This window comes from Acyrthosiphon pisum, chromosome A2 (assembly GCF_005508785.2).
Source record: "Acyrthosiphon pisum isolate AL4f chromosome A2, pea_aphid_22Mar2018_4r6ur, whole genome shotgun sequence".
Lineage (NCBI taxonomy): Eukaryota > Metazoa > Arthropoda > Insecta > Hemiptera > Aphididae > Acyrthosiphon > Acyrthosiphon pisum.
Genome location: NC_042495.1, coordinates 16,586,040 through 16,603,893, shown reverse-complemented (window position 1 = coordinate 16,603,893; position 17,854 = coordinate 16,586,040). Strand labels below are relative to the sequence as shown.

General features: G+C 27.6%; 1 protein-coding gene across 7 annotated transcripts in view; it reads right to left on the bottom strand.

Annotated features, from left to right (window-relative positions):
* Positions 1-17,854, bottom strand: part of LOC100164496 (HEAT repeat-containing protein 5B) — a 36,070-nt gene that overhangs the window by 7,351 nt on the left and 10,865 nt on the right. For 2 of the 7 annotated variants that reach the window (XM_029490389.1, XM_029490390.1), the window contains 19 exons: positions 8,730-8,777; positions 8,493-8,653; positions 8,181-8,430; positions 7,977-8,120; positions 7,795-7,918; positions 7,605-7,731; positions 7,421-7,532; positions 7,231-7,349; positions 6,591-6,724; positions 6,392-6,501; positions 5,296-5,358; positions 5,066-5,215; positions 4,599-4,765; positions 4,411-4,443; positions 3,242-3,316; positions 2,318-2,593; positions 1,903-2,184; positions 1,652-1,841; positions 858-1,027 (listed from right to left, as the gene is read on the bottom strand). In XM_029490389.1, the coding sequence (XP_029346249.1) occupies positions 858-1,027; positions 1,652-1,841; positions 1,903-2,184; positions 2,318-2,593; positions 3,242-3,316; positions 4,411-4,443; positions 4,599-4,765; positions 5,066-5,215; positions 5,296-5,358; positions 6,392-6,501; positions 6,591-6,724; positions 7,231-7,349; positions 7,421-7,532; positions 7,605-7,731; positions 7,795-7,918; positions 7,977-8,120; positions 8,181-8,430; positions 8,493-8,653; positions 8,730-8,777 (2,735 nt within the window). Of the gene's footprint in view, positions 1-857; positions 1,028-1,651; positions 1,842-1,902; positions 2,185-2,317; positions 2,594-3,241; positions 3,317-4,410; positions 4,444-4,598; positions 4,766-5,065; positions 5,216-5,295; positions 5,359-6,391; positions 6,502-6,590; positions 6,725-7,230; positions 7,350-7,420; positions 7,533-7,604; positions 7,732-7,794; positions 7,919-7,976; positions 8,121-8,180; positions 8,431-8,492; positions 8,654-8,729; positions 8,908-8,978; positions 9,090-9,156; positions 9,305-10,503; positions 10,716-11,400; positions 11,826-17,854 lie in introns of those variants that run through there. The other 5 variants (XM_029490388.1, XM_029490387.1, XM_029490391.1 and 2 more) reach the window with 5 other exon arrangements.

Here is a 17,854-nt window from a genome sequence, read left to right as displayed (position 1 = left end):
CAACAAAATGTCCGTATAACGTCGTCTTCAGCAAAATATTCTTTCTGAGAATTTTCTTAGTTGTATAACTTTGTATACTAAGAATCATGTCTAAGGTAATGGATTAAATAGATGGGAGCTTAGTAATTACTATTAATTTACCAAAATAAATAATCTGTAAAAATAAACTTAGTATAATAAATATTAAATAATACATTAAATAAAACATAATATAGTTTTTTTTTTATAAAACCATTTTTAAGGATTATTATCTTTAGTATAAACATTTTAATAACTCAGAACCTACTCATTAAAACTTTGACTTATATGCATGAACATTTTCTAAATAATTTGCAGCAAAAAAGGTGGGTTATCAATTGAAAAATAGAAGTTTGTATTACCACAAGACACTCCTTAAGTAATACAAAAAATATCAGAAATTTGAAAATATATCTAGGTATTACTTAAAAATTCTAAAAATCAGAATATCAATAAATGTATAATTAAAAGGGAAATGGGGGTGAGCATGCCTAAAAAAATCACCCTATATAAATAAGTTTGAGAATTTCTGATCTATTATCCGTACAGTTATGACTTGACTTACGGCCATAAAAATAACTTATAAACTAAATCCATGTTTTATACTATTTCATAAATAATGTATTGTGGTGTTAACAAAATCTTATTACACTCTTAATATTAAAATAGAGTTAAATCCACTAAACGATTACTATAATAATAAATTATTCTTATTGCAGTAAATGTATTTAAGTATTTGAATTGAAAGCATGGGAATGTGCTTAAACTATACTGAGGAGATTGGGATTTGAATATCTATAAATAGTGATCCCAACTATTAATTCAATTTTATTACTTACACATAAAGTCCAAACTAAGGCAGTCAAATTGACATGTTTTGGAGTGAACATATGTAACTCCTGTAGACATACTGTAGATTCTGCTTGAACTAATGGATCTTCATGATCTTGCATAATCGCACATGCACACAAAAAAGATGATCGGGCAGTTGTAATTGATGCTGAATTACCTAAATATAACCATAATTAATAAATAAATAATACTTAGTGATAAATATATGCAATGAAAGAGGATAAGTTATCATTGTTTAAAATATCTACAAGATATAATAGTATCTTAAAAAATAAATTACTAAGTAAATTTACAGTTAAGTAATCAAGCCTTAAAAAGTTTAGTTAATTTTAAGCTTGATTAAGTGTCAAATGGATGGAAGGATGGATCTTGTCATAAGAGTCACTTAGGAATGTTAAAAATTAGACCTTTCAAAATTTAATATTTAAATTAGTTGATTTTACTGAAAACAGTTTTAAAAACATTTCATTATCTTTAAAAAGAAATATGGGTCAACAAAATGTTTTGATATAAAGCATATGAAACTATTAAAAATAAATAACATATGTCTAAAACCAATTTATATTATGTAATATATTTAATATATTGAAAAAGTCTGGTTTTTGTTATGTTCTACATATGAAAGACGAATTTAATACAACTTAATGGATATTAACTTAAGTATTAAAAGGTTGTGTCTGTTTGGAAATCTTGTTTTTTTTATTATTTTTTTTTTCTAATATACATTAATATTTAATACAATATTATAAATTATTTTATTATATAATTTAGTTATAAAAACCTTGTAATTCTGGTCCAATGGTAGTGATTAAAGACGAGATCAATTTTCCAATACACTGATGAACATCAGCATGATAATGAGGAACTATCAACAGAAGTTTTAAGGCCAACGATAGTGAAGGTTCTATATAACCTCTAAACATTGGCCCTCCGGAATTTGCTATGAGAGATAATGCATGTAGAGACCAAACCTAACAAATTAATAAAATTAATTATACATACAAATTTTAAATTAATTTATTATTTTAATACTTGAACGATTGGAGATGTGGTATCTTGAGCTAATGCAAGCAAAATGCTAACACTAGTATTCAAATGGTGTGATGATCCCATACCACCAACATGTCTATGTAAGTATCCAAGAGCTAAAGAATGTCCAGTTCGACTAGGGACATCTCTAGCACAACGGAGACGATCAAAACTAGTTTGAGCAAGCATTGCAGTGAATCTTGAATCTGAAACTGCTTGAGCCATTCGTCCAACACTCTCAGCAGCAGCCACTCGTAGAATGGTATTACCATTTGTTAATGCGTTCTAAAATTTAATTTAATTTAAAAACCATAGTGAGAAATATAAATTAGTTATTAACATAATGAAACAAAACTGAACACAATATACAATTCTTATAATAGTATAGTCATTTATTCAAAAAAATTAAGTATATTACTGTAATCAGAGTAGCGGTAGTTGTTTTAATTTCTTCGTGACCAATTGTTGATTTGGTGTCTGAAAGTGCTTTAAGACCAGCTAATAGTGAAGCAAAAATGTTCGTTGAAATAGCATCACACCGGCATGACTTTGAGTATTTTATTTGATCAGTGAAATGGTCTATCATTTGAATTCTGTGCTTGTTGGTCACACGAGGAAATATTAAGCCAAATAAAGTAACAGATGCATCAATTACAGATACCTCCAATGGTAAAGGACTTGGTATGTTATCATCCTAGATAATATTTTACTTTAATTAAGTATACTGAATAATTTCCAAAGGAAAATGTTTGTTTTTTACAGAGTATAAAATTAGATGTACATACAGTCAAAAATATCCAAGATACATATTATATAATTTGAGAATAGTCTCAGAACCCCAAAATGGAAATACACAAATATAACATTAATCAAAAAATATAAAAATGTAAAAGCTTGAGAGCCAAGACTTGAATATTGTTCAACTATTATAGAAATGCAAACCAATGATAAAAAAATTTGATATATCTAGCTGTAGCCAGGGATTAATACCTTTTTATTTGTATGTGTCTTTAAATATTGAAGCTTGCAAAAAAAAATTGTATAGCTATAACACTGAAATAAGGTATATAAGAAAAAATTTGTAAAGTAATACAGAAAAATAATGTATAAATTGAAATGCAAATTGTGATCAAAAGAAAAAAATGTATGATTATGAAAACGGTTGATACTTGGTATATCTCATCTTTTTTTTATGTGAAGCATGTTATTTATATAAATTAAAACAAAGTAATTTTTAATTTAAAAATCATTTAACAAAAAAAGTTTTTGTGAAAAGTAGGTAATGTTGTAATTGTAAAAAAAAACCTAATTATTAATTATTATTAATTTATCTAATACTTACTTTAGATACTGAGAGATAAAGATATCTAGGATCATTGTCTAAAGCACCTGATCCAATGGCATTATTTTGTATCAGCTGAAAAAAATTATGATACACTTTATGTTATGAGTTAATACAATCATATATTTTTTTTTATAGATAACTTTCGGTATCGTGACCCCCATTGGGAAATAATTTTTAGGATATGAGACAATTCTTTTTATATTTTTTATTCAGTTAAATAACAATTTAAAAATGGCTTGAGGTTTTTTTTTTAATTATAATATATTACTACCATGAACTGTATTTTTTAATTAATTTGACTATAACAAATGTATTGGATAAAAAGAGTATTTCAAAACATTCATGTAAACAAACATATAGATTATAAGTTTCCCCTAATTGGAATTTCAGAGGGTCACAACAGATTACATTAATTACATCCTGTAATTTAGATACATATTTACCATTTTAAAAATATACTAAGTATAGGTTTTTAATATAACTTACATATAACTGGTTTATTTAACTTTTATTCAAAATAATAATATATATTTATTATTTATACACAAGCACTTTTTTGCTGGACCAATAACTCCACTTATATATTAGGAGGAAAATAGATAAATAATTGGAAAGGATTTGTCGAGTAGATGCACAAAAAAATTAATTTTACAAACATGTTGCTGTTAAGGCAGGTCAGGTAAGATACAAAAATAGGAATACAACAGTGGTGTAATCTGTCCAATAAATTAAAAATTAAAAAATGTTTCCTGTCGAAGTCTGGTAATATGAAAATATACAGATTAGTAATCTATTACCTAACTAATTTATGGAATAAAAGAAAATAATAGTTAATAATTGTTTGTTATTCAAAAGTACAGCTAAAGGTAATACCTGTTTATTTGTAGCTTATAGACTCAAAACTAAAATACAAAATAAATGTTTTTCCCATACATAATCACACAAACCCATTCATACAAATAAAAAGAAAAAAAGCACAAACGCCAATACCAATCTTAGCAGACAGTAAGAAATGCAATATTTTAGAGTGTTGATTTTGCAATTAAAACAGTTACTCTGGTCGAATTTCAACCAATGGACGATACTAGTAATAATAATTACTTTATTTTAGTTGAAGAATAACACATAGAATAATATAACATACATATTTTTTCATGATGACTTACATAATCATATTCAACTTTTCTTGAACAATCCACCTTATTTATAAGCAGCAATTAAAAAACCAAAAAATAAGTTAATTGAAACCAAATATAACTAATATGAAAATAATAATTGTCATACAAGATGTACAACTAGCCAACATAACTTTTATTGTTTACTACATAGTATAAAACAATAAATAATCCATTACCTGATCTTCAATTGTCTGATGATGTGAATGTTGAACAGGACATATTCCCAATAATATTCCTTCCTCGTTTTTACAAACATATCTCAATTTTGATGTTACAGTATTAGCAGGATTTTCTGCCAATGTAAATTCTGAGACTAACAGTCTTAAAATATGTGTAAATGAAGCTGTAATTATATAATTTTGTTAATTTAGCATAGAGATGAATTTTTCCCTACTAAGCAGAAGTGTCGTAATAAACCAATATATTTGTTTTGAGAAAAGGCATACATGTATTTTTAATTTAATTATTTGTTATTCTAATTAATTTAGTATAAAACCTATCCACATTATGGCATATTTATTTTTATGATTAGGAAAATATACAATATTAGATTTCATTTTACCTTTAGGTGTAGTTCCAAAAACATCTAACACCCTATCATTGTTTTTTTAAAAGCCTAATGTACTTAAAAAGAATGGCTTACATATTTGAATTCGTAAACCATCACTGTTTGTTAAAAAAAATTTAAACACATTTTCTATTTTTGTATCTTCCTTTTCAGAACTAATATTAATTTTGGAACTATCACAAGTGCAATGTACAAACGATCTTCTGTCAAATATTCCCATTGAATCTATATTATAATATACATTTTATCATATAATTATTTATATTAAATAAATCTATAATAAAATGCTCTATTAATTTTCTTACCGGGTGTGGATGAAATCGTATTGATCACCGACCCGTAAATAGACTCTTCTTGAGAATCCATAACTTAAATTTTAAATTTTTTTAAATAATAGTATATAAAGCAATATAATAATAATATAACTTTCATGACGATCGTGAATATACATAACAAATAATCAACTTTCTGAACTTAAATAATGAAGATAATGAATTTAGAAACTATTAATAAACAATGTCGTTACTTCAGGAAAAAAAGAGTAGAAATGGTAAGTAATAACGCCGTAATTTGGGTAAAACATTTTAAGAGAACGCTACACACCCATTTTTCATTTATTGTCACCGTCTTACAAGTGTAACATAGCTAATTTTCGCTCAATAGTTCACGTTTCCTATTATTGTTAGAACATTATCATGTTTGTAAGTGGATTTTTTATGATAGTTCAATTTTTAGCAAGTTTTGAGTATATAATATATTAATATAACACAAATTAAAAATGCTCATACCTAACTTACTTAAAAATTGAATTGTCGTAAAAAAAAACCCCACTTATACATTTAAGTTTTGTAATAATTTCGATTCACTCTCATTTTTAAACTAACAAAATTAAACGTGAAATGAATGTAAATTTGTTATGCTACGCACTTGTAAGACATGGACTACAAATGCGTAAGTAGCGTCCTCTGATGCTATGTCCTACGTGATCGCAGCGAACGTGGAGAGTGCGGGCGAATTGTATTCTAACCATGCTGTTCCAAAAGTGACAAAAATCAAGCTGTTTTGTTTTTTGCCCCGTTTGCCACATTCACTTAAATCATAGCGTTAAGCAAATACACTGTATCTATAAAAACATATTTACTGTGTTCTTACTTAGTACAACTACTTTTTATGTTACTTACAACATTTAGAAAGAACAATATTGTGTTTATAGTCTATTTAATATTCAAGGGTATATTTTTTCACAAAAAATGTGTAAAATTGGTATACTTATCAGATGCAATAACTAACTCATTTGGTACATTTGCTTAGCAGGGTAAAATTCTATTAGGAAACTTTAGAAACACACTAAACCTCCTATAAAATATAATATAATTGAAAATATGAAAAGAACTAAGTTACCTTCAAAATCTTGTGCAGGAATCAGCGATAAAGTTTCATATAGCCGCAATCTGACTAATTCTATTGGGGCTTTTAAGTGTTGGCCATAGCTTTTAACAACTGAATTCATACTAAAAATATATTACATTATTCCATCAATATATTTATTACCTTTACGTTTTTTAATAGAAAAACAAAACAAAATAATATAAATATTTACTTAATTAGCATTGCAAGAGCAGATTCAATTGGAACTAATAATCTCTTAATTTTCTCTTCAGTGACTAGTTCATTACAGTTGAATAAGAAACTGTAAATAGATGCAAGAGCTCCAGCTCGGCCTTCCAAAATCAACTATAGTATTTAAAATAAATTAAATATCAGTTATATAATCATTATTAATAGGATGTCACACCCACATGTGTTGTCTCCATCTTACAAATGTACAACATAGCAAAAACTATTTTGCGCAGGACAACTTTTCTAGCACCAAATTTGTTATAAAACTACCAAATTTTCACAAAACGTAAAGAAGAAATTTATCTGTGAAACAGCGAGCTCTTTTTTTTAATAGCACTATCTAATCATTTTTTAAAAACAAATGAAAAAACAAAAACCCCAAATATTTAGAAATAAATAACTTTTAATGTATTTATGTTTTCTAAAATATGGGCACGCTGTTGCATAAATAATTTTCCACCCTATATGTTCAGAAATTTTGGAGCCACTACTACAAATACAGAAAGATAAAAGTTGTACCACGCAAAACAGTTTTTACTATGTTGTACATTTGTAAGACGGAGACAACACATGCAGGTGTGACATCTTCTTAAGTAATGTTTTTAATTAGTAATCTTTACCTTCCAAGTAAATAGATCTCCTCTAGCTTTTTCAGATTCAAGTTCTTTAGATGACCGTGGAAAAGAATTTCTCCATAAGAGAAGCATGCGTGGTAAAAGTCCTCGAACAACGCTAACTCCTATATGTATATGAATAAATAATTATTATCTTTAATTATTTTAAAAAATCTTTTAGAAATATATACATTACCTAATGTCATCACGCCACCAATTAACAACCATCCAGCCTTAGTTCTACTATGTGATAGCCTACTGTTTTGACTAGCAGTTCTCAGTAAATCTTCAGCAGTATTAAAGATTATCTATTAATTAAACATAAATCACAAATAATGTTTTGATTATAAAATATAATATACAATGATATAAAAACTAACTTTTCCTCGCATATGAGGGATGCCCAGAGGTGAGACTTTAACACTTCCAAGTATACCAATAAGTACAGAACTATAACCAAGAATTATTTCTGGTGAAGCTCCTGAACTTTCAATATTCTCAATACATCTAATAAATAATAACTAATTACAATTTAACTTATTTTATTAAAAAAATAAATATAAAATATACCGATCAATTAAAGGAGTGCATTGGCTTGGTAAAGCAATACAAACACACCGTATACACCATGCAGCTGATAATCGAACTGCCGGACTTGGATGTACCATAACAGATAAAGCTGTCTCAATAACATCTAAAGAAAACTAATGATTAAAAAGTGTACAAATAAATAATACACAAATTAAATTTACTGCATGTGTTATCCGATATAAGATTGTTCGCCATTGTGCCCATGTTAAGCAGTAAACAGCCCATTTCTTGCAATGCACAAACTAAAAAGTTTTGACCAAATATGGTCTCTTGGTTAAAATCTTTAGCGTTTTCTGGACTAAAATCTAAAATAGCATAAAATCTCATAAATGTAGCCAATTTTAATTAAATATTAATTATTTTACCAATTGAGCTCATTTGTTTCTTAACAATTAGAGCCAATTCTTTACACGCAGAAGATTGTGCCTTTTCACTTAACATTTGTCCAAGAACACTACGTAATATAAAGCTAATGCACTTTCTAGAATAAATAGCATCAATACGAGAAGATGCTGATTTTGGATTTGAAACTAAATCTAAAATATGTCGCATGAAAGTATTTAAATTTTTTTCCAGCCAAGTAACATCCAACGAATGAACAAATTCCACATAAGTCTATATATAAAAAAAAGTATAATACTTATAATCTATTTAAATTTATTAACACAAAAACTTACATAAGTAACACCAACTCTAACTTCTCGATGACTACCTGTAGTTCCTTTTATAATTTCGCCTGTTCCTTTAAGAAATCCAGTTCCACCTCTTAAAAACCCATTCATTAATATGGTTAATGAATCTTCTAATGTAATACATTTTGTTGACTTTGACATTTGAGCTAAGAACAATATTTTTATTACTTATTTTTTTTTTTTTTTAATTTGAGAATAAAATATTTTCTCATAGTTTTATACCTGAATGAAGTTCTTTGTTTTGGATTTGTGTAGAAGCAATAAGAAAGCCTAAAAATTTTGCAACAGAACATCTTACTTCATAGTTTGCATTCTCAAATGCTCGGAAACATAATGTAGCTACATTTTCTAAATCTGAGGTGTATAAAAAACTGGAATGTTTTATCATTTCAAATAAACACTAAACAGAAAAAACAATGATAATTTATTAGTAATAAATTATTACAAAAATAAAATAAAATTGTGCGTTACTTTGGCAGTTGCAGTTCGAACGGCCATTACTCGATCGGTTAGAGAATGTTTAATAGCCTTGTAAATATCTTTATGCATATGACCCATAACATTTCCCATTCCACAGCAAATCTAATTATAAATAGAAAAAACATAAATAATTAAAATTAATTTTATTAATTTTTGTAAAATCAATTACCTTTTCTAATGTTATAATTATCTCTACTCTGATTTGAGATTCTGCATTCTTAAGACATTTTATTAAAATAGTCACAGTTTCTTCATAAGATCGTCCCATCATTCGTCCCAAATTTTTATACATAAATCCCATACAAGTAACTGCAGCTCTAAAGAAATTATTGTTTCAGTAATCAAACCAATACAGTAAAATCAATGTTAAGTGCATAATATTCATCTCAAATGCATGCAGAAAATTTAAATAACATGCAAACATCATAAAATATATTTTATCAAATAAGTCAACCTAGGATATTTTATATTATATTTGTATTGCTATTAGTCATGATATAATAAACTAGGTATGATGCACACATTTGTGATATGCATCCTCCTCACCCGCCGACCATCACTCTGACAAAAAAAAATGGTGCTGGTCTTTCAGTTTTTCAATTTTTCATTTTGATAATATTATATAAACCCAATGAAAAATGGGGATAGACTGTCGCTATCTTTGCACAACATAATACAAAAAAAGGTTCATTGCCATCATACCTAGTTTATTATGATATTATATCATGCTATTAGTAATTTTTTTTATTATTATGGTAATATGATAGGTTGATTCATATTTTGGGGAAAACATAGCATCTATTATATTATAATATTATAATTTAATGTATTTTCGTGATTTTAGTAAATTGTGTAAACATTTGAAACTTCAATGCTAATTAATTTAATTTAATAAAATTATAGTTTATTATACTAATTATAATGTCAAATAAATAGATATGTCAGTAACAATACCAAATTTTGATCTAGCTGGCACATCCCACAGTCTCCAGTTATAGTCATGGTTCACCTCATTTCATTGGCTGTTAAATTATCCACCATAAAACAATCTCACATTATTATATTATATATAAATATTATCAAATTCTATACCAATGAGAAGAGGAGAACTAGGCATATAGACGGGATGTGGAGTGGTTGGCGAACATGGTGCGTACACACAAAGTGACTGACATACCTATTTGCTTTGTCATGCTAATTAGTAATATTAAATATGAGCAACAAACATTTTTTTTGTAAAAATTTTTGCTTTATTGATGGAGTTTAAAATCTGTACATTCAACAATAAATAAAACAGATAAAAAGAAAATAAAGTTATAGTAAATATAAAAATGTTTGAAGTTGAAGTCTTACAGCTGAAAGAGAAATCCTATATATAAAATTATGCTAATAAATCTCATAAAACTTGAAAAAACTATCTTCTTTTGTTTAAATAAATAAATTAAATAAATACTGAATTGTTTGTTGTTTTCACTATCTTAAATTCTATAATTAATAATTATTGGTAGGTACATACAACTTTGTAGAAAGGTATGTTAAAGAATCATCTTTAACACGTAACAAATCATTACATTTGTTAACTGTATCAAAAAGAAGAAATGTATCACCAACATTGAACAAAGTGGACAGGCATTTTGCAATTAACATTCTAGTCGGCGGACCTGGATTTTTTTGAATTAAACTTGTTAATTGATCGACCATTTTTTTTTGACATTCTTTGATATCAACCTAAAATATAATAATTAAAATCCATTAATATCGATATTTTTATATTAAAACTAATTGTATTAAAATTGTAAGTAATAAGTCTTTTAAAATGAACACTAAATCAATGCACTAGATTAATGAAAAATAATATAATATATCAATATATAACTTGTAGGTATGTACCTACAATTTATTTTAAATAAATTACTTAATTGAGTATTTTTAATTTTTAAAGATACATTTTTTTAAAAATGCAGCAAATCTTGACAAGGGTTCTAAAACAAGTATTAGTGCTAATACAATAATTAAAATAGCATTTTATAAGATAAAATACAATATAATTGTTGTCAGCTAACTAATTCATGACTAATTAAATATCCAATAGGGTACCTATTGGGGTCATATAAATTAATAAACAAAATAGTACAATATGTTGTGATTTTTATAGCAAAAGATAAAATAAGTGATGTATAAAAGTAATTTACAGATTATTGTAAAATAAGATGAAGGTTCTGTAATGGTTTGGTCGTTTAGGTCTGCACGAGTATAGGAAATAGATAGTTGACGTACAATCATGAAATTTGTCTAACATCTCAAAATCCCAATTAGGTAGTATGTTGTAAAATGCCAAATGGCAATAAGAAATTAAGACAATTTTGTGTTTAATTAGACCTCAAAAATACTATACCTATACCTAGGTACTTACTTTCTTAGAAGTCAATAATACTTTATCCAAAAACCGTAGCCATTCAAAGATGAAAACTGGACGTTTTGTTTCTGGTAATTGTCTTAACGCTTCTTCGTTCAACAACAAACTATGGCTTAGCTCCATCATAAAAAGATAATTATGAAATGTTAACTATCTAACAAGGCTTCTAGACGAACAAAATAATAGTATCGTCAACCGTCATAGACATAGAATAATATTTTGTAATAAATGTTATATTAGTCGGACCTCAGACATGTCACACTAGCCACTAGCCACAACAAGCGACAACTCCTCGGCAAGCAACTAGCCACTAGCCAGAGTAGGTAACTATTTATTTATATTATATTGAGTGGTAACATATCATAACAAATAACAATAGCATGACAGTAACTGACAAGTACCACACAACAACACAAGTACTAACTGATAGCATCACAGAACAATTAAACTGATAATAGTGCTGTGAATTGTGATTTGTGAACTGAGAAGTGAGAAGTGTGAAGAACGATTTAAGATAGTACTATCACAGAATATATGAAATTATTTTAAATTTCATCTATTCTGTGCATTGAACTATCATATTATAACTATAATATTATAATATCTTAATTCGTGATTCTGTGGTACTATGTCAGATAGCTCACGTACATTTGCGATTTGCCACATAATTCTGTGCATTTGCCATTGTAATAAGGCGCGTAACCGAAATACTGCATATTCTATTGCCTATGCATAATATCCTTAAATAGTTAGTTTTAATAAACAAAATAGTTTGAAACTTTTCTGTTTTACGTAATACACCTTTTATTTTTGCAATTTTTGTTTTTGATGGATGTAGTTCCGTCTTACATAATATGTCTTAAATATATTGTACAACGTAGCAAAAACTTTTGCGCGGGATAGGACCACTCGGGCATTAGTGATAGCCAAGGCCAGGCACGTATACGAAAAAAAAAATTCAGGGACGTTAGAACCCCCAAACGTGCGTGGTCAAGGCCAGAGGGAGGGGGAGCCGATTTTTGTGAATTTTTTTTTCAAAATGGGTGTTTTGCGTGATTAATTTGACGGTAAAAAGTCACTCAAACTTCTTATGAAAGTAGTGGTCAAAACATTTAAAATTACCCGATTTTTCCAAAAATCGTGTTTTTGAATTTAAATTGTTTAAAAGAGGTACCAACTTTTTTTTTTTGTACTTAAATAATACTATTTTTATGCTTAACATTTTGGTAGAATAAGAATTTACCTATTGTATAGTTCCATACCTTGTATGTTATTGTTAATAAACCACGTATAATTTAATTATAAAGTTATTTCATACCTTTGCGAGCTTGCGGCTTTTCATATTTAAGTAACTCAACATTTACTTTTTGGCTTTATATGATATTATAATTTTTAATAAAAAAAAAAGTGTTGTCATTTAAAAAACAGAAGTTTGTATCGCTAGTCGTCACAGGACACTCCTTAAGTAGTACAAAGAAATGCATTGAATTGAAAATATAGTCTTTGAGTATATATTTAAAAATTCAAAAAATCAGAATTTGAATAAATTCAATATTTAAAGGAAAAAATATGTGGGTGAACATACTTGGTGAATCACGCGCTGTATAAAAATAATATCAATCTTTTCTGTACAACACCATCTAAAGAAAGGAGTGTCCTGCGTGTTGATACAAACTACTGTTTTTCAAATGAGAACCCCTCCCCTCCCCTTTTTATTGTAAATTTTTTTGTGCATAATATATCGAAAATGTTGATGTACCTTATTCAAAATTGAACAAGTAGTTTCTGTTTTCTAAGTTAGTTAGTATCTTTATTCTATGATTATAATGCTTAAGAGGGCGCCACACCCGCATGTGTTGTCTCCGTCTTACAAACGCGGAACATATCAAATTTACGCTTAGAAATTTAAGTTTTATTATGCCGCTAGCATAAAATTATAGTGAATCGACCTATTATATAACATGATGGTAAGAACATTATCTGTATTTTTTGGAAGTTGTTTTACGATAATTCAGTTTTTAAGTGAGTTATGAGCATTTTTAATTTACATTTATTATACACGCTATAACTCACTTAAAAACTGAATTATCGTAAAAAAACTTCTAACAAAACACAGATGATGTTCTTACCATCAAGTTTCGTAATAGGTAGATTCACTCTGATTTTTAAGGCTAACGGCATAAAACTTGAGTTTCTGAGGGTACATTTGGTATGTTACGCGTTTTTAAGACGGGGACAACACACGTCCTCTTGAAGTTTAGGAAACACGTCTTTCAGTTCCATTCCTACTTTCCTAGAAAAAAATAAAAAAATTGCAAATTTTTTTTCGTTCATACATTGTAGTTACTATAGTTAGGTACCTATAGGCTATATTAAAAACAATGTTTACAATTTAGATAGATTTAATTTTACACTGTCAATCGTTTACTTTTTATTTTTACATATAAATAAACTTATTCTGAGAGTTTATTGTCATCAGAAAATGTGTTACAGTTTTTCTTGATTTGTGAACATTTTGGGCTTTGGCAATACCACCTTTTGCATTTCCACCCTTCAATAGCTGTCTGTCGAGTGTAGAACTACAATATAAAATTGTATCATTATAATAAGCGGTGATGGATCTGAAATATTAATACTCTGAAATACTGAGTACAGGTACCTACTGCAATCCATGAATTTATTAGTTGTTAGATACCGGTGAATGTGTATATCACCTAATTTTTATATTAATAGGTAGGTAATATAATATTAGAATAAATTATAGTACCGATGTATTAATATATATGTATTCACTTAAACTGTTAACGGACATTTTCAATTTCAATTTTTTTTAGTTTTTATTTCAACAAGTCAATAAAATTGTATTTGTTGGGTAAAAAATATTTATATTGTACTACAAGGCTCTTAATATTATAAAATTAAAATACCTATCAATAAAATAACGAAAATTTGCAAATTACGAGTATTTGGAGCTGGAAATTCTTGACAAATTTTATTTTTAAATTTAAGATTTGAAAATGTAATACAAGATTATTCATATGTTTCCCTAGGTACCTTAATAAAAAAAAAAGTCTACCTACAAGAAAGTCAAATTAAATTTGTATGAGTATTTGGCGTTAATATTTTTACAAAATTTATCAAATTTAAAATTTAATAATTATTTGTAGTTAAAAATGTATAAAATTTTCAACTTTTATAGCTTAGGATTGAAAAATTAAAACAAGGTTCCACGTAAATAGGTCATATACTAAAATTACTATATTCACAATTATATCATCAAATATACTTAGTAATATCATAGGCATAGGCTGACTGACCGTCTTCGCTCAGAAACGTTTTCATTATACAATGATATTATATCATTGCATTTTAATTTAACACCATCCATTACAGTGACCCACTTGTAACCTACTGTACAGCAGATCGATACCCAATTTCCCACCTTTTTTTTAAATTTAATATGTATTCTAGCGTTCCACATGACCAAATTAAATAATATATAGATTAGTGCATGTTAGACGTTAGTACCAATATAATTAATTTATAAGTAGTAGTCTGTTTTTAATTCTGAGTGGAACGATGAATGTATTGATTTTACAATGATGTTTGTTTTTTTTTTTTTTTTTAATTTTTTAATTTTTTTTTTTGTGTCTGTCATCACCTTTTAGGACAGTAAAAGTGCTTGGATTTTATTCAACAGTACCTTTTCTGATAGGAAAGTGAATCTAGTTGGTACTTTGGGGGGGTCAAAAGTAACATTTTTCCAATAGTTTTCAATACCGCCTTGAAAAACAAAAGAAAAATTAAGGAAAAACGGGAATTTTTACGCAAAATCTGTTTTCGAGAAAATTGATTTTGGTTTTGGTGTAACTTTATAACGAATGACTGTAGAGTGTAGATACATGAAATTTTCACTGGATAGTATATATTTCCATTATATATACATGATAAAATTATCAAAATATTTTGATTTGTTTTGAGCTGTTTACGGACAATTTCAGTTTCCAATTTAATTAGTTTTTTTTCTATGAATGTCAATAAAACTTTATTTGTTGAGTAAAAATACTTGAAAATTTAATACAAGGCTCCTACTATATTGTTACAATGACATTTGAAAAATATTAAAAATCCTTAGTCATAGTTTTTTATTATTAGCATTTAAAGTTTAAAAATTGACAAAATATAGAAAAATCACGAAAATTACCTAATTATTTTGAGTTTATAATTCGTAAAATTTTTTCTTTTTAGAACTAAGATTTTAAAATGTAATACAAGATTCCTAAAAGGATAATCTACCTTTATCAAAAAAAAAATGTCTATAAGAAACTCAAGTTAAATTTTTATGAGCGTTTGAAATTCATATTTTTACAACATTTAGTATTCACTCGATTTTTTTTCTTAAAATATTAGGTGGGTGGGTGGGTGGTTAGAATAAAATCTTTGCTCCTTGTGTGAAAATAGCTCGCCTCGCCACTGCAAAGTAGGATGTAATTTTGGAATGACCAATCCGAAATAGTAATAAATTGTAGTTTACAGTGGCGCCGAACTATATTTTCAAAGGGGGGGCAAGTATAAAGTTATACGGACCACCATCTCCGTTTACGCTTGCTTCAGTGCTGCATATGTATACATTAATAGCTTATTAGGAATATAATTCATAAGTATAGTTTGCTGGGGTACCTACGGAATCCCACGACCCCACCCACCGAAAAAAAGGGGGGGGGGGCGGTTGCCTCTCTTGGGTTATAGGTTCGGCGCCACTGGTAGTTTATTTAGTTCAGTATAATAATATTATAATAATTTCTAAGTTCACTTTATTTAAATTATTGTAAACGAGATGTGACTGCGTATTTGAAAAATATGTCCGGTCGAGTTAAGGCTGGCTGCTCGTCTGATGGACATTTGTTCATCGACGTATCTCGTCGGGTAGTTCTATTAAATCCCTACTAGGTATGGCATTTTTAGTATAAAAATGGTATACGTGCCGTATACACCTGAGGTCATTTTGGACGTCATTCAAATAATCATACTATTTCTGGATTATATTATTTTGTACAAAACCATAAATTTTGTACTGCTCAGCGATTAGGTTTTCCTAGAAAATTCATATCTATCATGGAATACCTATCACGTGTTCCGTAGCACGTCGTGCGGTACCCTTGTATTATTATATGTTATTATACTATTATATGTTCACCTATGCGCGCCGCCTGGGTTACGCGCTTTTTGTAGCAATTAGATATATTTTATTATTATTCCTATTAATGCATGCCACTAGCTGTCGTATTTAAATATATTAATTGATTACGTAGTCACAGCTCGTTACAGTTTCAAAAACGGTTTTCGGTTTTTGCGATAGCCTAAGTATCAACATAATATTATCATAAATATGGCCCTGCCTACCATAGATTAATATAGAGTATTACTCTATGGTACAAGTATACAACATAGGTACTACAATAAAAAGTTGTACTCGATAGCCAATTACACTGAGTACAAAGTGATCGAAAAATAAAGTATATTTTTTAAAATACATAACATTAAGTGATAAAATTTGAGTTACCTGTAGAATTGGTGTCCGGGGTAAGCAAGATATTTTTTTTGATTCAAAAATGTTATCAACAAATTATATATTTATATTGATAAATAAAGCTATAAGTAAGCTAATATTATTAAAATTATACCAAATCTAGAAAATACTAATGTAAATATTTGTATTTTGTTGAAATTTATTTAGATTAATAAAGATATTAATTAATTATTTTAATTATTTTTCTGCTATAAAGTATGTCTTTCCATACAACAATTTTTTTCAACAAATACTGTGTGTATTTCTTAAACCAATACGTACATTTACTGCTCAACTCAGAATTTAAATATAGCATCATTTTATTTAAATATATTTTTTAAAGTTCTATCATGTATAGAAAATTATGAAATAAACATTTGAAAAAAATGTCAAGTATCTAAATAAAGTTAATAATTTTTGAATATCGACAAATTAAGAAAATCGTTGTATGAGAATTTTTTAATTTGCGGGTGAACATCCAATGTCTAACACCAAATGCTCGTAAAACATTAATTTGACGTTTTACTCCTTCAAAGTATCAACTATAAATTCCTTCTCCTATTTACCAGGAAATATACTGTTGAAAAAAATTGAAGCATTTTTATTGTCCCTACAGGTGATGAAAGACTACTCAAAGAAAAATTAAAATAATAAAAAATAAAACGCATAATATTGTAAAATCAATACATTCATCGCTTCGCATTGCCACAGAACAATTTTTTCCAAATACTCCAAATACTCATAATTATTTTTTTCACGTCATATCACTCATCTCTAGTGGCTATAGTACACAGATTAGATTTTTGTTTAAATTAATTACATGTTGAGTGTCGACACACAACGCGAGTCGTGGACCATCATGAAGTGGTTTTTAACGCATTT